Source organism: Microcaecilia unicolor, chromosome 7, assembly GCF_901765095.1.
Source record: "Microcaecilia unicolor chromosome 7, aMicUni1.1, whole genome shotgun sequence".
NCBI lineage: Eukaryota > Metazoa > Chordata > Amphibia > Gymnophiona > Siphonopidae > Microcaecilia > Microcaecilia unicolor.
The window spans coordinates 13,549,642-13,570,418 of NC_044037.1; the positions used below are offsets into that span (position 1 = coordinate 13,549,642).

The 20,777-nt window shown below is 42.8% G+C and overlaps 1 protein-coding gene across 1 annotated transcript in view; it reads right to left on the reverse strand.

The window, feature by feature from the left end:
• Nucleotides 1-344: 344 nt before the first annotated feature.
• Nucleotides 345-20,777, reverse strand: part of LOC115474516 (wiskott-Aldrich syndrome protein family member 3-like) — a 36,182-nt gene continuing 15,749 nt past the window's right edge. The window contains exons 3-8 of the mRNA XM_030210006.1: nucleotides 15,201-15,354; nucleotides 10,088-10,205; nucleotides 9,583-9,758; nucleotides 8,327-8,584; nucleotides 3,599-3,987; nucleotides 345-502 (exon numbers count right to left, since the gene is read on the reverse strand). Of these exons, the coding sequence (XP_030065866.1) occupies nucleotides 345-502; nucleotides 3,599-3,987; nucleotides 8,327-8,584; nucleotides 9,583-9,758; nucleotides 10,088-10,205; nucleotides 15,201-15,354 (1,253 nt within the window). The remainder of the gene's footprint in view (nucleotides 503-3,598; nucleotides 3,988-8,326; nucleotides 8,585-9,582; nucleotides 9,759-10,087; nucleotides 10,206-15,200; nucleotides 15,355-20,777) is intronic.

Here is a 20,777-nt window from a genome sequence, read left to right on the forward strand (position 1 = left end):
ATTAAAACCCAAGCCAACGTCCAACCACTGAAAAGTGCTCATATCAAGTTGCATTCAGCCTTTTGAACCTAGCAACCACCATACCAAAGGTGAAATGTCACGTTCATAGACTGGAATATTGCGAGCAAGATAAATAAAATCACTTTTTAAACACCAATATGTTCCAATATTACATACAGTTAGTTCCAAGGATGCAATATATAACTGTGCAAATTTTCACGTGTCAGAACAGCAGGGTAAGAATAGATAATTGGATCTCAGAGGGAGAAGATCCGGCCATGCACAACTGGTGCAGAGATATGGCATGGGGTGGGGGTGGGGAGTTACACTATTTCTGGTGTTTATTAATCAGACCACTCGTTTTCATCGAGTTCTGAGTCATCATCTGATTCGCTGTACTCTACCGCAATCCTGCGGGACAGAATAGTGGCCACATCGTTGCCAACTGGTTCCTTCTTGGCTTCCTGTTCCCGCTGCTCCTGGACTTTTCGGAGCTGGATGCCTAAATTAGAACAAACACACAAAATATACCTTTAAGGTCAGCTACATTGACAGTGTACGTCTCACAATGTGATCTGCTCAGAATTTTTAGTCCTGATCAGGTTACAAGTACAAACTTCTGTGGTATACTAAAAGTAGCGCTTCTCAACCCTTTCCTAAAGGCACACTTAGCTAGTCAGGTTTTCAGGATTACCACAACTGGTGCATATAAGGTATCGGTGTATAAGGAAGACCCACTGCATGCAAATACCCCTTATGCGTATTCATTGTGGTAACCGTGAAAACCTGGCTGGCTAGCCATGCCTTCAGGAGAGGTTGAAATAAAACTATACCATTTTTATGGGACTAACTTAATACATTTTTTAAAATTATCTTTTGAAGGTAGCCCCTTCATCTGATCGGGGCTACCTTCAAAACCTAATCAAAAAATGTATTAAGTTAGTCCAATAAAAACGGTATCATCTTATTTTCTTTTCTTCTATTTCTATTGATTACCTTTGGAAGTGGACAAACACGGCTACCACATCTCTCTACTCAGGAGAGCTTAAGATGCACTTTACTAAATGAGACATTTTATTTATTTATTGCATTTGTATCCCACATTTTCCCACCTATTTGCAGGCTCAATGTGGCTTACACTTTCCCGTCATGACTTATGCCATTTCAGAGTACAGATACAATTGGTAATATATATAGAACATGGATGATATAATGAACAATCAGGTAAAAAAAGGGGAAAACAAACAATTGGTATCACATATAGAAGATGGATTATTTAATAAAATTAGACGATAAGATATAGGGCGAAAACAATCCGATTGTTAAGTAAATGATGGAGAATTACGGTTCTAATTATGAGTCATTATGGTACGTCACGTTAAAGAGATGTATCTTCAGTGCTTTGCAGAAGTTGATTAGGTTGTGAATTATTTTCAGGTCAAGTGGTAGAGAATTCCACAATTGCGAACTCAAGTATGAAAAGTTGGATGCATGTATTAGTCTATATTTTAGACCTTTACAGCTGGGGAAGTGAAGATTTAGCAATGTGTGTGCTGATCTTTTAGCATTCCTGGGTGGTGGGTCAATAAGGTCTAACAGGTAGGTCGGGGCATCACTGTGAATTATTTTATGCACCAGAGTGCATATTTTGAAAGTTATACATTCTTTAAGAGGAAACCAATGTAAAATTTCTTGTGCCTGACTTAACTTACCACTTTCGGGTGATCTTTCACTCCAAACAATGCCTTCCACCCTTCCCTACAAAGTCCCCCTTTATCCTGCACACGTCTGCAGTGAGCCTACCACACCTTTTATTTATGTATTTAACACATTTATATCCCACATTTTCCCACTTAGTTGCAGCAGGGGCGTAGCCTTGGGTGGGCCTGCCACTTTTGCGCCAGGCCCGCCCAGCCTCTTCTGTCCACTCTCCCCGTCCGCGTGGTCTGCTTACTTTTACTGCCCTTAAGCGCCGTTCTCCCTCCAGCACCAGCGATTCACATAGCCAGCCTTCTGCCAGCGCGCGTCGTCGGGGCCTCTTCTCAGGCACGTCCCGCCTAATCTGCAACTTCCTGCGTCCCACCTTTGCGGAAAACAGGAAGTTGCAGAGTAGGCGGGACGCGCCTGAGAAGAGGCTCCGATGACGCACGCTGGCAGAAGGCTGGCTTATGGGAATCACCGGTGCTGGAGGGAGAACGGCATTTCAGGTCAGTAAAAATGACCAGAACTGACCATGTGCACCACTACCTAACCCTATTAACAAAAGATCATGACCCGAGACATTAATTTATGTGTTCCTCTTTCTACCAATATACAGCTGTGCACTCACTGATTGACCCCTGAGGAAGGCTTTTTTAAAAGCCGAAACACGGACCGTGTAGGGTCAGAATAAAGTTTGTGTTTTGGAGCATCTTATCCTGGAATTCTGTTTGATCTCTTGGAGTTGTTCTTTTTTCCACTCCTTTCTGTGCCTTCCCGTACAGGCCCATGTTCGTGAATGTTGCCACGTCCTGCCCTCTTGTCCATAGAAAATGCATCACAGGAGCTCTAGTGATGCATTTGCTGTCAGGCAGAGGGTGGGACTTTGCAGCACGCTTGATTGCAGGCCTGTACAGGAAGGCCCCACATTGGAAAAGGTATGGAGGAAAGAAAGCAACCACATTGGGGGGGGGGGGGAAGGAGAAGAATATCTACCAGTTGCTGTCCAGAGGACTGGGGAGAGACCATGGGAGATGAAATGCTGGACCGGTAAAAGGGAGGGGGGGATAGGTAGGAGAAGATGATGGCCACACAACAAAGTCGTCAGATGGGTGTGAAAAACAGGATGAACTTATACGTAAGTATTTAAGGAATTTCGTTTCACAATATTTTGGGGCTCTTTTAGACAGTTTTGCCCTCTCAGCCTCACAACATGGTGGTTTCTTGCCAACTGTAAGGCCCAGTAAATCCAAAATCATTTCAGCGTGGGGTGATCTGATTGGTTATTAGGCTGACATGGGGGCTCATTTTCAAAGCACTTAGCCTTCCAAAAGGTCCATAGAAACCTATGGAACTTTGGAAGGCTTAAGTGCTTTGAAAATATGCCTCATGGCCATGCAGCATCATATTTAACACCCAGATAATATATTACATTCCTTCCCTCATAACACTTGCAGCTTGCAATACTAGCTACGGGACTACAAATTCGCTGGAAGTACATGCGCACCCCTCCCATCATTGCTTGCTGGATTCTGTGCTTGCTTTACAGTGGTTAATAACAAATACCTCAATTAAGTGACGGAGGAGGAGTGGAGTAGCCGCCTAATGGTTAATGCAATGACCTGAGAACCTGGGGAAAGGGGTTCAATTCCCACTGCAGCTCCTTGCGACTCTTAACCCTCCTCTGCCCCCGGTACAAAAAACTTGTGAGCCCTCTAGGGACAGAGAAAGTACCGGCATATAATAAACATCAAGTCTATGACCCTCTACCTAAAGGCTGGCGATAATAAAGACAGGAACAGCTGCATCAATATATCTGAACAATGACAAGTCATTCAACCTCCAATAATATAAGCTCTACCGTGCTTTAATGATATTCTAAGAAAGGCCTTCAACTCACCCCTTCGAATAGCAGCGAGCAGATCACTCCGGGCATCGCTCATGGGCATAAGAGGGATCTGAGGTTTCCGTGGTTCCACAGTCACAACTGGAGGGGAGGCAGAATGAGCTGGGGAGGCACTAACAGTTGGAGGGCCGGGTGGAGGTGGAGGAGGGGCAACAGGAGGGCCCAAGGGACCAGTCTGAGGAGAAGCAGAATATGGACAAGGAGGGGCAGGAGGTGGGGCGGGCGGATACGCCATGTGGGCCATTGAAGCCACTACACTTGGTGCCAGAGGTGGAGGCGCAGAGATTGGGCTATCAAACGCAGTCTGAGCAGATGGTATCATTGGGGGCGGAGGTGGAGGTGCAGGTGGCACAAAATACTCTACCATGGGCATCTGCTGGGTGCTAAAAGTGAAAAGAAACAAAAAAATTAGTGAAAACTTCAGTCCCCTATTTACTTACCCAAAGGTTTAATGCAGATTACAAAAGAAATCCAAGGAGAGAAAATACTCCTTGAGATACAGTATAAAAAAAACAACAACATTTTTTTAAAAGCCTAATTTTGTTTTAAACAAGAAAGTTTGAAAGTTATGCTGTTACGGCCTTATGTTTATAGGATTCAAGTTGTCTCAGGGGTGGATGGGAAGGGGCTGGAGGGAGGAGGAAGGCGAATTCCAGTATTTGTAGACACACGAAGTCCAGAGTTATTGGTCATACAGTTCAGTTTGTTAATTGCACAATGTTGTTCATATTCACTGGCTAATAAAGAAATGGATCGTTTGAGGTTTCACATTGGGGGGTGGGGTAGGGGGATAAAACGTTTAATGCTTGATGACATATTACACCACAGCATGTATAATGATACCTAGGAGCAGTTATGGTTTTCAGTGTGCTTGTATTAATGGCTGTATAATACGTGCATTGTCATCAATAAAAAACGTTAAATCATAAACAAGGAAGTTTTTAAACAGTTTCCTAAAGTGAAAATAGGAAAATCCCATCTGTATTTTCGGCGGTAAAACATCCCATTATTTAATGGCCTGAAATGGAGGCAATGAAGTAATTTCGATTCTGAATAGTCTTCACAGAAGGAAAATAAAAAAGCAAAACGTTCTTTGTGCAAAGAACTTCAAGTTGGAAAATGGGGAACAGAAGGCCTACTGGGCCCAGTTCCATGAAGTGCTCGAAATGTTACTGCTGAAAGTAAAGAACATGCACTCAACCTGCCCAAGCATGTACGAATTTGATCAACACTGATTGGTAAAATGGAAATTAGAAGTGTATTTCTTCCCACCACAGCTCCTAGAAATTTCAGAATGGCTTTAAGCCAGTTTCCAGAGGTAAAATGTCTTTTACAGAAGAAATAGGAGTGGCCTAGTGGTTAGGGTGGTGGACTTTGGTCCTGGGAAACTGAGGAACTGAGTTCGATTCCCACCTCAGGCACAGGCAGCTCCTTGTGACTCTGGGCAAGTCACTTAACCCTCCGCTGCCCCATGTAAGCCGCATTGAGCCTGCCATGAGTGGGAAAGCGCAGGGTACAAATGTAACAAAAATAAAATAGATACTATTGGAGATTCTAAGTGGAATGTTGCTACTATTGGAGATTCTACATGGAATGTTGCTATTCCACTAGCAACATTCCATATAGAAGGCTGCGCAGGCTTCTGTTTCTGTGAGTCTGACGTCCTGCACGTACGTGCAGGACGTCAGACTCACAGAAGCAGAAGCCTGCGCAGCCACATGGTGATCTGCAAGGGCCGACTTCCACTAGCAACATTCCATGTAGAATTTCAAATAGTAGCAACAGTGGAGGAGTGGCCTAGTGGTTAGGGTGGTGGACTTTGGTCCTGAGGAACTGAGTTCAATTCCCACTTCAGGCACAGGCAGCTCCTTGTGACTCTGGGCAAGTCACTTAACTCTCTATTGCCCCATGTAAGCCGCATTGAGCCTGCCATGAGTGGGAAAGCGCAGGGTACAAATGTAACAAAAAAAACAAAACAAAAAAAAAAATCTCCTCTCAAGCTGGTAAATGAAATGTGCATACCCAAGGCGATATTCAAACACAGGCATGCTTTTCTGAGGTAGGCTGTGAAAACTGTAAAACTGTTTACTGTTATTCTGCATGCTGTTTTACATTATTTAATTTGTAATTTTTCAGTTTGTCGTTTGCATTTCTTGTCTTTTCATTACATTTTATTCTTTAATTTTTTTAGGGCTGCATTTCAATTAAAATTTAACACCATTAATCACATGATTAAAGTCATGTTAATTATTTTTATTCCCACTGCAGCTGCTTGTGACTCTGGGCAATGGAGGGTTAAATGACTTGCCCAGAGTTTGGGGCGGGGGGGGGGGGGGGGGGCGCATGGGTAACATCAACAGGCTTTTATTTGTAGCATCTAAGGACAACGTAACCAGGAAATTATCTAATTGCTTTCATCATTCAATGCAACACTACCATCTGCACCAATTAATATAAACTGTAATTTGTTCATAATTACCAATAAAACCAGAATAAGAAATCAGGATCAATGTAATCCCCGACTGTTGACAATAGCCAGTTAATGAAGGTTGAAAAATGCTGGATTATTTGTTAAATTGTTAACTTGGGAGCTTTGCCAAACCCTCAGAACAGCAGGATTAGAGAGCAGCACCTGCAGGTTATCCAAATTGCAGAACGTGATAGGACCTATCCATGGTGCTGAACGATTCCTTTTAACTGACCTTATGCGTTTGCAATATTTTAACTGCTAGACTCCCCCACCGAAACAGGACCTAATGTTAACGTTTAGGTCACTAACATCATATATATCATTACCTTTCTTTGTTACACTTTGCAACATCTTGACATGGCATATTATAGATTTGTGGCTTACTAATTAATCACTACAAAGAAATCACGATTGAAGTATAAGAGGTGTAGTTTCAAAGCACTTAGACTTACAAAGTTCCACAGGTTACTCTGGGCTCATTTTCAAAAGAGAAAAACGTCCAAAAAAAAGTGGCATAAATCTGCATTTGGATGTTTCTCTCACATTTTTTCAGACAGGCCAATTTAGAAGAGTTAAACTATTTTGAAAACGGTCATTCAGATGTCTAGCCTGTAAAAAGTGGCAGATGCTCGTTGGAGTTTCTATGGGACATCACGTTGTAGAACTATACAGACACCTCTTTTGTCTGAAGGAAATTATCGGTCCACAGGGAGGCCAATAGTAAGAGTGATTTACCTGTGTAGATTAGCCATGGTGAAGGTGATAACCAGGGAAAAGGCATGCAAGGGTTTCCATTCTCGTGCAATTTTAGCTCAGTTAAGAGGGGCAACATTCCTATGGGTGTGTTTAGGTAGTGGGGGAATTAACAGTGTGCATGCATTACCATTTTCAACTGTGTGTGTGCTGAACTGCACAAAATCAGACACCTGCCCACATAGGAAATACTATCAAATGGGTTCAAAGTATTGTCCATGATGACACCTAGATGTTTTTCATGGGTGGTGACTCCTAAAGTGGAATCTAGCATCAAGTAGCACTAATTTGGGTTATTCTTCCCAATATGCACTTGTCCATCTTAAATCTAAACTGTTACGCTAAGACATGCCTACTTTCCTCCATAAATATACTCCAATCATTGGGTTCTCTGTTGGTGCTTACATTTAGATGTACTCATATAGAATTGTCCTGCACTAGATTCTACAAATGGCGCTGAAAAACCCCCCAGCGTTTAGTGCTACTGTACACTTTACAGAATGGTGCCTAGTACCAGGGGCCGCAACTTTTAAGCATGACCATTTCCAACAATGAAAACCTGGTGTAAATCCCCCAATGCGTAAATTAGGCGAAGATCCTATAATTGAATAACAACGCGCATACATTTTAGGAATGCCCCCAACCCACCCATGCCCCTCCCATGGCCATGACCATGCCCCCTTTTCGGATCCACACACTAGAATTTACGTGCTCCTCTACAGAATACACATAAAAAGATGTGCGCATAAATTGTAATTATTGCCAAATAGGGTCGATAATTGCTTTACTGCCCAATTATTGGTGCCGATTTGCTCGTTAATCAATTAAGTTATGACCACAACTCAAAGTGCCATATATAGAATCCAGAGAATGCACAAATCTTGTAAGCAATTTTCACTACGAATCAAAATGGCACTCTGCTTTTTTTTTTATTCCTGGCCCCAAAGCTCTGGAACGACCTCTCCTCAGTCCTATCAGAACTTTCATTCCCCCATTTCAAATCCCTTCCCAAGACACATCGCGTTTGGTTGTTCACCACAGGCCCGGTACCTGCAAACGTCAGGATTCTCTGTGTAAGGCCACTGCTCTCCAAATGCTCTTGTATGTCTGCTTCTGTCCTGTCCACCACTGGCATTTCTCTTCCTAATTTATATTTTTATACTGTTTTATTTTACGTTGTAAACCACTGCAACATTTTTCTAGAAGTGGTGGAATATTAAGTACTCAAAATAGACATAAAAATAGGGGACAGGACAGAAAAGTGTATGCACACCATACAACAGCACAGGATTACCTCAATACGTTCTGCTCTCCTTAACCTACCCATCCTGGATAGTTCTGTACTTTTAACCCTTAATTTCCTGGAGACAAATGTTTCAACCGAGTCTCGGCACCAGTGAAACTGTGATAACGAAGCACCTGCAACTGTAGGGGTTAAGGCTCTAGCTATTAGGTAATTCTCATTATGAAGACATATGAAAGCAGTTTGAAATCCATACCCATAGTCCTTCAGAATCTGAGGTCTTGGTCCATTCATGACGGTCTCTGGAGGATGTGGTATGTGCTGCTGTTGCATTCTGTTAAGACTATTTTGACGACTTCCTGCACCTGCGGGTCGGTAGCCATGTTCCTGCACCTGGGTAGCCATTATTAATTCCTTGTTTTCTGCCAAGTGTGGGACTGGAGCAACTATCTGCTGGGCAGAGTGATTGGGGCTGCCAGGGTAGGAATGATCTCCTATATCCGACACGTAAGACCTGTCACAAAGAACAGAAATATTGGCAGATGACAAAGAATTTGCTGAGGGTCTGACTGATAAATTGGGTTATCACACGATCAGTGAAAAATGTTTAATGAAATTAATTCACACGCCAATAACCCAGGTTCCTTTTTCAAACCTATAAAAAGGTGAGAACCAGAACTATGTTACCTGCATGCACTTTGAATATATTTCGCTTTTAAAGCGCAAATTTACAAACATGATATTTTCCCCCTCGATCAGTGCATTTGGTCTTGAGTTGGATACACAGCTCAAGATGCGCGTCTAAATGAATAAACCTCCTTGAGGTATAAAAATAAATTCTGCTGGGAGAATATCAGTTCGTAGCCTGCCTGCTGAATGTCACTCTTTGCTCGAGTACCTCAATCTAATACCAGACCTGATCATTTACAAAGTGAAACAGAAATGGAACCTCTCCCTTCCCAAATTCATGAAGCCCACAAATCCCGCTGGAGGATGCATGGATTCCCAAGTCCCAGATATCTCCTGCAGAAACAGTTAAAAAAATGATCTTGACCTGGCTATGCTCATGCTCAGAAACTAGGACTGGAGTGGTAGACGCACAAACGAACCCTGCCTCGTTAGGAGGGATCCTTTTCACACTTCCAGAAGCAGTTGGCAGGCAGATAGATAAATCAAGGAATGGCAGTTTGAAAGACCTCAAAGTTAATATGACTAATTTATGTGCTCCTCTGCTTCAGTAGAGAGTACCCTGCAGCAGGAGGTTTTAATCAGAGGTAACTCACTGCACAGTCATGGTTACTGTTAATTTAGAGATAAGGAATATACAGTAAAGAGTTACACTGACGTTCAACTGATTACAAAAGAATAGCACCATGCTCTATTACAACTATTTCATGGTATCTTCAAAAAGCGCACCTTGCACTTAATATCCTAATACGCTCGGCAAATTACAACTCATAAAACCTAACAGTGAAACAGGCCAAAAAGATGAAGAGTTGTACAGAAACCTGCCTATTGTCTGGGGACAGTGATCCCTCGGATGAGGCCCCATGATATGGAGATGGTGAGAACCTGTTATCTGGCCTGAATTCCTTATCATAGGCCATCATGTTCCACTCCAGCCGACGGTTTCGTGCCTTCCTTACTTTCTTCACTTCGCGAGTCGCATCTTCCACCAATCTCTGCTCCTACAGATAGACCACCCAAGGGGTACACATCTTTACCACCACATACAAGCACAGCTTACTTAAACTAAAGCCTTCCCAGAAAGTTACATTCACCACAACATGTTCTTATAACGGGGGTTTCCGTCACAAGGCCTGAAGAGGAAGACGGAAGAGGTTAGATCTCCCAACTAGGAGATATTTGCACTCTCGTTTTTTATGCCACCACCCAACAACCAAACCTTTGTTGAGAGAAGCTTTCTTCTCAGGAAGATATGAAGACCTTCCCATTTAATCACACTAACCCCTTTCTTTCCCTTTTCGTCGATCTGCTCCACCTCATGCTTCTTTACCTTTTGCCTCCGTTTCTCCTTCCTCTTATCTTCGGTTGCCTGCAGCATCTTCTCTTTCCATAGACTGAAGAAATACGAAGGATCTGTGTAGAATTTCAGGCCATCTTTCCTGTCATCCCTACAAAGATAGAAACAACACAACATACTTTACAAAGAAATGTCCAAAGGCTTAACCTGAAGGCACAGACCAACCACACATTCAGATAGATACCTAGGACAGAGCAACACAGTAGCTGATGGAACACAAATTTAAAAAAAAACATCTATCCCAGCTGCCACCTAGAGAAGCCTGACCCACTCCTTCTACAAGTCCATTTTTCTTGTCTTTCTTATTGGTTCTCTATTCTCCTTGATAAAAGGAGTATACAAGCTCCCACACTCAATCCAACAACCATCCTCATCTCCGAAGCTTGTAAATAAGTTAAAACAGCTACCAAAACTAGCAAAGTTGTCGCTTGAACACCCTCTGCCAGTAGCACTGATGAGTTGCAGCCTGCTGGTTTCAACCTGGCTAAGAAGAAACAAAACAGCGAAGATGACTGACAGGAACAAAAATAAATATAAAAATAAAAAACAAGAATATATAGAAAACCATCAAATTTTAAAAATAATCATAAAATATGTATTTAAAAATATAAATACATAAAAAAGTTAAAAAAAAAATTACATAAAAAAAGATGACACTTTGGTAGTAAAAATTTAAAAAATAAGCTTTATTAGCCAAAAGATAGCAGGGAGAAAGGGACTCGACACAGCTGTGAGACGAGACGCTGCTCCGATCTTTTCCGCTTGACTTTGTTTCAAGTATGATTTAACGCTACAGTATCAGAAAAGAGACACATATATTCCCTTCTACAATTGGATAGAATTAGAAATCAGCATACGGTGAGAAGACTCCTGACGCAGGCCTGTACGACCGAAACACAGCTGTATCGAGTCCCTTTCTCCCTATCTTTTTTTTCTGTTTTGTTACATTTGTACCCCGCGCTTTCCCACTCATGGCAGGCTCAATGCGGCTTACATATACAGGTACTTATTTGTACCTGGGGCAATGGAGGGTTAAGTGACTTGCCCAGAGTCACAAGGAGCTGCCTGTGCCTGAAGTGGGAATGGAACTCAGTTCCTCAGGACCAAAGTCCACCACCCTAACCACCAGGCCACTCCTCCACTGCTGCTACTATTTGAGCTTCTACATGGAATGTTGCTATTCCACTAGCAACATTCCATGTAGAAGTCGGCCCTTGCAGATCACCAATGTGGCCGCGCAGGCTTCTGCTTCTGTGAGTCTGACGTCCTGCACATACGTGCAGGACGTCAGACTCACAGAAGCAGAAGCCTGCGCAGCCTTCTACATGGAATGTTGCTAGTGGAATAGCAACATTCCATGTAGAATCTCCAATAGTAGCAACATTCCATGTAGAATCTCCAATAGTATCTACTTTTTTTTGTTACATTTGTACCCTGCGCTTTCCCACTCATGGCAGGCTCAATGCGGCTTATATGGGGCAATGGAGGGTTAAGTGACTTGCCCAGAGTCACAAGGAGCTGCCTGTGCCTGAAGTGGGAATCGAACTCAGTTCCCCAGGACCAAAGTCCACCACCCTAACTACTAGGCCACTCCTTTTGGCTAATAAAGCTTATTTTTTAATTTTTACTACCAAAGTGTTGTCTTTTTTATGTAATTTTTTATTACTTTTTTATGTATTTATATTTTAAAATACATATTTTATGATTATTTTTAAATTTGATGGTTTTCTATATATTCTTGTTTTTTTATTTTTATATTTATTTTTGTTCCTGTCAGTCATCTTCGCTGTTTTGTTTCTTGCTGTTTTTCTTGCGAAGACTGGTTTCTCCTGTTTTTTGTTCAACCTGGCTAAGCCATCGCCTCTGGCGTGACTATACTCTGCCTCCTTTCTCTGCACCTGAATATTTGAGGGAATAATCATGAAAAAAGCTGTACTAGTCACTAGAGTCTCTAGTGTTCAATCAGGTTCTGAATGGGAGATAAACTCAGAGTATGAGTGCAACAGTGGTTTAAACCAGTATCACACAGTTCACGCTTTCCAAAAATACTAGGACTAGGGAGCATGCGATGAAACTACAGTGTAGTAAATTTAAAACAAATCGGAGAAAAGTTTTCTTCACCCAACGCGTAATTAAACTCTGGAATTCGTTGCTGGAGAAAGTGGTGAAGGCGGTTAGCTTAGCAGAGTTTAAAAAGGGGTTGGACGGTTTCCTAAAGGACAAGTCCATAAACCGCTACTAAATGGACTTGGGAAAAATCCACAATTCCAGGAATAACGTATAGAATGTTTGTATGTTTGGGAAGCTTGTCAGGTGCCCTTGGCCTGGATTGGCCGCTGTCGTGGACAGGATGCTGGGCTCGATGGACCCTTGGTCTTTTCCCAGTGTGGCATTACTTATGTACTTAGTTAATCTCAGGTATAGTCTGTCATGTTATGAGGGACTTCTCACTCACCAACTCTCTAACATAAGATTCAAGGCGAGTTACATTCAATTTAACATAAAGAAACAGACAACAAACATCAAGAATTACACAATTTCAAGAAAATTACATAATAAAAGCAAATATTAACTCCTTCCCCCCCAGGACTAACAAACAAGTACGTTTTCAAAGCTTTGCAAAATAGAAAATAACTCCCCAGTGAGCATAATTCAAATGGAAGATTATTCAATAGTGAACAGCTAAGAAAAAAAATGATTGAGAAAAAGCAGCTTTAAACCTCACATTTTTTGTTGAAGGAAAAGCTAACAGTAAATAAGCAGATCTTCTAGAGAGATTGTCCTGGATTTTAAACACAGTCACCAACTGAGATCTAACTTCAGAGCAGACCATCTCTTCACCACAGCAGAAAATGTGCCATGCAGAAATCACGTCTAGTACAGTATTATCATGCTAAGCGTGCAGAAAGAAACATTTGAAAGACTACTTCTGTCCCCCAGGGGCGTAGCCAGACAACAAATTTTGGGCCTAGGCAAGAAGTGAGTGGGCACCGAGTGTTCTCCCCCCACTCAATCACCACCCAAAAAAATATTTCAGCTGGCGGGAAAATGCTTCTTTCCACCTTGGCATGCGCTGAAAACTGAGCGTGTGCCAGTATCGTGGAGAGTAGCGTTTTTGTTACCATCAGGGGGAAGACTTCAGCTGGTCGAACTTGAGATCCCCATCAGCTACCGCTAAATGTATGCTACTGTTGGGTGGGCCTGAGCACTAAATGGGTGGGCCCCAGCCCACCCAGGCCCACCTGTGGCTACGCCACTGCTGTCCCCTGTCTATAAATCTTTTCAGGGTTGCTCATTTCAGTACACAGGATTAGGCTTAAGTTGGATGTATTTGCTAAAGGGCGATGTTTCTGTTCTTTGGAAAGGGATAAGATTTGTATGATGTAGTGCGACATCTGGGCAGATGTGGCTACAGTAGCGGTAAGAACAAATGGAAAAAGAGATAATGCTGCCTTCTACAGAAACATGTGGATATCGCATGCTCACTTTACAAGCGTTTCTGCAAGGGCTGGGACTCCTGTACACTCCCTGTTGTATGGAAGAATACAGAAGCTTTGGGGCAGCTCCTGGTCTCCTAAATCGCAGTGTGTGGGCTTTCCACTGATATTCTGTACCACTTAGGTGGTAAGCGCCACTGAATATCAGCGCTAACCGCCAAATACAGAACTAGCTTTTCTGTGGGCAGTCCAAGGGCGGAGTCAACACTTGTTCAGCACTTGGTGACCACAAACAGAACCACATTAAACACAGTCCTATCTTTATGCGGGTCACCTTAAGTGGTTAAGTGCCAAATACTGCACTTAATTGTATAAGTTTTAGCCGGCCGCATGGCCCAGTATGGAATATCTGGGAACAGAGCTGGCGGTAGTCGGAAAAATGCTGACCGCCGCCAGCCGAATATTGATCCCTTTGTTGTTTTCCTCTGCTGTTCTTTATACCTCACTTCTCTCGGATGTAAAGAGTGCAGATCTACCACATCCCGTGGTTCTAACGTTTAAACCCACTGATATCAGGCTGTGCGCATGTGGCCCCCCCACCTCTTTCCCTACATCAGCTGCTGCTGGGGCCCTTACAGAACCTTGCTGCTAAGAAAGCCCAGTGGCCAAGTACTGGGGCCTGTGAAAAGTCATCATCACATGCCGTCCTCTTCCAGCCTTAAGCCGGTCCGCTGATCTATATCATCAGATACAAGAGATGGGTCATTTAGATTTTGGTAGATCTACTGTTTTCTATCACATGTAATCCAACCACTGCAAAGCCTCCCTGAGGCAGTAACTTTCAAAGTTGCTCTACATCTTGTGCTACAACATGCTGGCAGCTAAGCGTCACTCATCAATCATGAAATGCTTCCCTTTTAAAAATATGTCCCAGAAGAAAAAAATACCAACCACACGGATCCTCCTTCACCTCCTCTAATACGCAGACAAATGTTTCACCCTTAATATAAGTACGCTCTAGAAAAAGCAATCCTATCCTTAAATAAAGAGGTGCCCCTTGGATACAGCATCCTCACAGCTAGTGTTACCATATTTTGTCCCCCCAAAAGGACACATGCCTCGCCCCCACCACACCCACCCCGCCCCGTCATATTTTCCCCTCCCCCCTGTCACACACCCCATCACCCCCTCCCTCCCCTTACTTCAACTCTCTGTGGCCATTTTGAATCGGCGCCAAGATCAGCAACAGGAAGGAAGCATGCAGGGCAGCGCTCCGGGCAGGAAAGAGGGAGCTCTTTCCTGCCCCGAAGGTGGAAGAAGTCACTAGACCACCAGGGCAGTAGTAAGTAAGGGGAGGGGAGGGGAGACTAGCAATCTGCCCATTTGTCCGGATTTCTGGACAAACGGACAGGCTGGCGAGCGGACGCCCGCCAGCCTGCCCGTTTGTCCAGAAATCCAGACAAACGGGCAGATTGGCAAAACCCGCCTGGTTGCGGGTAAATCCGGACATATGGTAACCCTTCTCACAGCCTCCAATTTCCTCCCGGCCCTGATAACGTGGCCAGTGTCGGTTGTTCTCTGGATTATTTTTCCAGTGCCTCTGCATGGGAGACTCCGTGGTTGGTGTCCGGTGCTTCTGCGTGACTCACCTGTATGGTGTCAGGATGTTAAGCGGAGGAGGTTTATCACAGCGCTGGTACATTTCCATCACAGGATTTGGAATAGAATTTCGGGAAACCACCTGCTGGTTCTGGATAGTCGAACTCTTGAAGGCTTTCCTCATGTTGATGTCCTGCAGAGAAACTATGAGCACAGAAGGGAAGAATGGATAAACAAAGGATCAGAGTCTGCTGACCTTAACAGCACATCCAAATGTTAATTTAATTTGGAATTTATATACTTTGCCTACCAAGCAGCTCAAGATGAATTATGAAATAAAACAAAATAAATCTCATCACAGGCATTTAATATTAATAAAGGTATAGATGACCCATCTGACCAGTCAATACTAAATGCTGGTATTCACCATGTGCTCAGCCATGTAGAAATTACCTAAAAGGATGAAGAAGTGGTTTCTCATAAGTATCTTGGGGGGTTATTCCAAAAAAAGGGACAGCACCCCAAAATATTCATGTATTGAATACTTTTTTCAGTAGCCGTGCTCAGTGCAGTCCCCTTGAGTCCCTTACCATCACCAAAGAGAGACGAGTGGGCCAGGGGACCACTCAACTCCTGGTCTCCCGAACCTAGAGGAAGGGAGGGACCTGAATTCCTTCAGGTGTCTCCTCAGATGTGGGGGTCTGCCAAGGGGACCAGAATTCCTCTCCATCCACTTAAGCTCAACCAGGCTATCAACTTATCCAGCCAGGCCTGGAAGCAACCTCACTAGACCAGAATATGGGATTTTCATCACCATCCGCGGGGAAACAAAAAAAAATATTGGGGTGACATGGCTACACAGTGGTTCATATAGGGAAAGCTCACAGCTCTAAAGTCTGTGTCTCCATCTGCTGGTTGACAAGCACAACCTGTATGTTCTACAAAAGAAGATATTTAGATGCATTTAGATTAAAATTATCGCAAACTCTTATTTGCATTATGTACTTATGCGGGCTGGTAGAAGAATAGTGCCATACATAAAGCCTTATTTTGCATAGAATGTCATGGGGGAAATTGGGACAGCCAGGTCAGGACGTTCACAGTTTCACTGGTATTTTACAAAAGGCTCTGCTGAATGGGAAGCCTTTTATAAAATGCGAAGGACAACACCAGCATGTATAATGCATATGTCGGCACATCCAACAGGAGCAGTGATTTTACAGAATTGCATGTAGAAAAAAAGAGTAGCAGCTTCCACGTTACGTGGAAGTGGTGATTTTGCAACTTCCATATACGTATAAATGTTGAAACGTAAGTATAAGTTGACTAATTTCAAAAACTTTCATCTAGAACTGGTGGCAAATTAACAAGTTATTCTGATGTTTTGTTACATCAGAGACAGAAGTCAAACACGGTGGGCTAAAGGACAATTCCATCCACCTCTACTACTACTACTACTACTTAACACTTCTAAAGCGCTACTAGGGTTACACAGCGCTGTACAGTTTAACAAAGAAGGACAGTCCCTGCTCAAAGGAGCTTACAATCTAATGGACAAAATGTGCAGTCAAACAAATTGGGGCAGTCTAGATTTCCAGAATAGAGGTATAATGTTAGGTGCCGAAGACGACAATGGAACACCTTTCATCCCTGTTTAAAGCCCCGATCAAAATAAGCACTTGTTGCAAATCTAAACTAGAGAAACCTCTTTCTCCTAGATCCACCCGAACTCGGCTTTGCAGAATATTTTTCCTCTCATAACCTACGCATGTCCCAGGAATGCATCATGGAATTTCTGTAGGGCAGATACAAATTGTCCCCTGGGCACAATAAGCTGCATCTATATTCCTTCCAGGTATCTAGAATTGTCTGGCAAAGAATGGGTCTCAAGTTTGTAATTATTTATTGCAAAAGAAAAGGATGTCAGTACTTAACAATTAGTTATCCTTAGCAGCAAAGGTTACAGTAAAAGGCACAGCTCCTATGTTACACAGCTAACAAAGCACCACCTTATAACAGTTAAACAAAACCTAAATGCCAATCTGTCCCAAGTTTTGTCTTGCGCTAACAACAGAAGTGACTTCCAAGTCACTAACCTAGAATATCAATAAATAATTACAACCACAGCCTTACAACCTTTCAGACCAGGAAAGGTGCCAACTCCAGTGAGTCCTTGGGCACGGTAGCAGCTTAGGCAGAGAAATTTCCTCTATATGGCATAAGCCACCTCAGTCCTTTGGAAAAAGTGAGCAGTGCAAGGAAGTCAAAAGATAAGGCTCCCAAGGCATTCAAAAGTATTAGTTGAGTCCAAAGCAGCTTCTGCCCTTAAGAGTAATGGCAGAAAAAGCCTTGCGAGGCAAAGAAACTAAAGAAATGTTTTTGTGTGGCTTTCTTTTTGCAGCCCATTCTAAAACTTGTGTGGCTATCATATGTATGTATTCATTAGGATTTATTTACCGTCTTTTTGAAGGAATTCACTCAAGGTGGCGTACAGCAAGAGACAATTACAGCAGTAAAAATATTCAAAAAAACAGTACAAAGTATGGCACATTACAATGTCAAAATAGAACTCAAGATTCTGGAAATGGTCCTGCTGATTGGTCAAATCACAGTTTACCAGCACCTTCTGAACAAATCCCAAGTCTTCCTTCAGGAACCAATCACATTCAAGACAGTCATGTGATAACAAGTAGGTGCTGGGAAAATGACTCCCATCTTTGGGCCTTCTTATGGTAACGCAGTTCGTTCTTTGAAGTACAGCGACCTTAAGGTCTCCCATGCTGGTATCCGAGCTGAGGCGGCTTGGTGTATCTGTGTCTCTACAGATACACAGCAGGAGAAGAACAAAGAACAATGTCTCTTTCATTCTTACTACTACTAATCATTTCTATAGCGCTACTAGACGTACGCTGTGCTGTAAACATTTATTTATTTAGATTTTGCACCTTTTTCAGTAGTAGCTTAAGGTGAGTTACATTCAGGTACTCTGGATATTTCTCTGTCCCAGGAGGGCTCACAATCTAAGTTTGTACCTGAGGCAACGGAGGGTTAAGTGACTTGCCCAAGACCACAAGGAGCAGCAGCGGGATTTGAACCGGCCACCTCTGGATTGCAAGACCGGTGCTCTAACCACTAGGCCACTATTACATACAGGTACTTACTAAGTTTTTTGTACCTGGGGCAACGGAGGGTTAAATGACTTGCCTAAGGTCACAAGGAGCTGCAGTGGGAATCGAACCCAGGTTGCCAGGATCAAAGCCCGCTGCATTAACCATTAGGCCACTGCTTCACTCCACACACAAGCAGTTTGGAAGTTCTATGATGTAAAGTCTACAGTTCTTTGCGGCTGAGAATCGTTGATGGTTTGATTCTGGCATCGCACAGCAGGGCCATAATGAGCTACATGCAGGTGGTACAGCTGCATTGAGCACACGGCAGGGACACCAATATTTTGCCCCCTCCATTGCCTCCCCTGCTTGGCTACAATGGGCACAGCAGGAGTGCCAGGGGGTGTGTCACACAGCACACTTTCCGGCTCAGGATGCTTCTATCACACAGGGTCTCAAAAGGCTAGTCAGCCTGTATGCCTACATATCCCTCCCCCCCTCTTCGGATCAAGGGTGAAGGAGCGTCATTGGAGAGAACATCACACCTTAAACATAATTATAGGTACAACTTATACTTGTAAAATCAATATATGACAAAGTAAATAAACTCATCACTAACTTCCAAAACACACAAGTAATCTGGCAGATGAACATGGCAATGGCACCGAATCAAACCAATAAATGCTTTTTGCTATATACTTTTGCCACCAAAGCTTCCTGCCAAAAAAGACATTGCTTTCGTTTAGTCAGAAGGCTCAGATCATCATTACTCTTGGCAACACCCCAAGAACCAACCATGCTTTGTCCTCCAACCCTTTTTAATGCCTTAGGAGCCTTATCTCTAGGCCACCCTGTGCTGCTCACTGTTCAGAGGACCGAGATGGCTTGAGTCAAGTACAATCACTTTCCTTGCCTGATCTCAGAGTTGCTAACATGCCCAAGGACTCAGACTGACGTTGGCAGCCTTACTGCAATATGCAAGCCGGACATTGTGACATACTGGGAGTTTGAATTTCGCTCCCTCCTTTTTCCAGTTATAGCCCAAGGCAAGTTACATGTACAATAGGTATTTTTCTGTCCCCAAAGGGCTTACAATCTACCCCTCCCCCCATTTACAAAGTCGTACTAGCGGCTGCCGTGCACTAGTCCATTCACTTTAAACGGGGGGGGGGGGGGTAAGTATGTACCCGAGGCAAAGGAAGGTTAAGTAACCTGTTGACGATCACAAGGGACCACAGTGGGATTTGAATTTGGCTTCTATGGTTCTCAACCTACTGTGCTAACCTTTATGGCCAGTCCTCCATTTTATGGTTGGATTCCATCGCATATCCAGTCTATTGGGGAGTGTAAAGTGCCGATCAAATCCATGGAGCTCAAGGTTAACATGGTGTGATCTGTGCAAGCAAGATTAGTTCAAGAAATCCACGGGGGAAAATGGAGATTATGGAAAACCAGCAGCCGTTTTAAATCTCCGTATGTTGAACTTCCCTTAGGAGATCAATGGGGGCACCCTGTAAGTTTCCAAGTGGACGAAGATCATGTATTGAGATTATACTTTCACAGAAGACACATGAAATTTCATGGGCAAAATATTTAATAATTTCTGAACTTTGCAAAGCCTCACAGGAGGAGGAAGAAATTATTTCCAAGGCTTTGGCCATTGATGTGGTTTTTTTTGCTTGAAATTCCTTGCAATTGAATGATTAAATATCAAAATATGAAAACAGGTCTTCTTTGATCCTTTATAGCATCATTCTTTTTACAATTTGTATAAACCTGGAGTCCAGAGATAGGAGATGGATTATTAGTGTAAAACTGTTTTGATCCACTCTTAAGAGACTGCTGGCATTGCCTATATTTAAATTTCTTTTGCCTGCTTCATAGACTTACTATTTTTGGTCTCCCCTTCTTCCCATTTACTTCCTTTTTTTTTTTGTAGAGTATGTGGGTTTGTTTGTTGTAACTGTTGGTTTTTTTTAACATTGATTATATATTTACTTTAGTTGTATATTTTTCTAAATTTACGTTCAATTGTGATCTGCTTGATTATAGTTGATAAAAATGATTTCCTTAAAAAACAAAAAAAACCCCAATACTTAATCATACATGTGGTCTACAAACTGAACGGGCTGAATCAAGATTTTGCTTTCATTTATGGATTTAAATTTTTGCTGATCCTATAGACGTCCCTGCCAAGGAACACAGACATCTTCTAATGTCTGAAAATATGAACTACATTCCAAACCACCCTACCTCATAATGCATTCCACATTAATAAAACTCATCTCACGCCCAACATTCAGTGTAATTCAGCTGCCAATCCATTTGTTAACCCTTAAATTGGGAGCCTACAGCATACACATACTGCTGCTGAAAACACACTGTCACCAGATTACGTGCTCATGCAACATCTAGAAACTCAAAAGTACTCCAAATAAATGACATTTTGATTGTCCAATAATTTCCTGCCCCTTAGAGCCCAAGCTTCGCATGACCTAGTTTGAGAATGTAATTTCTTTT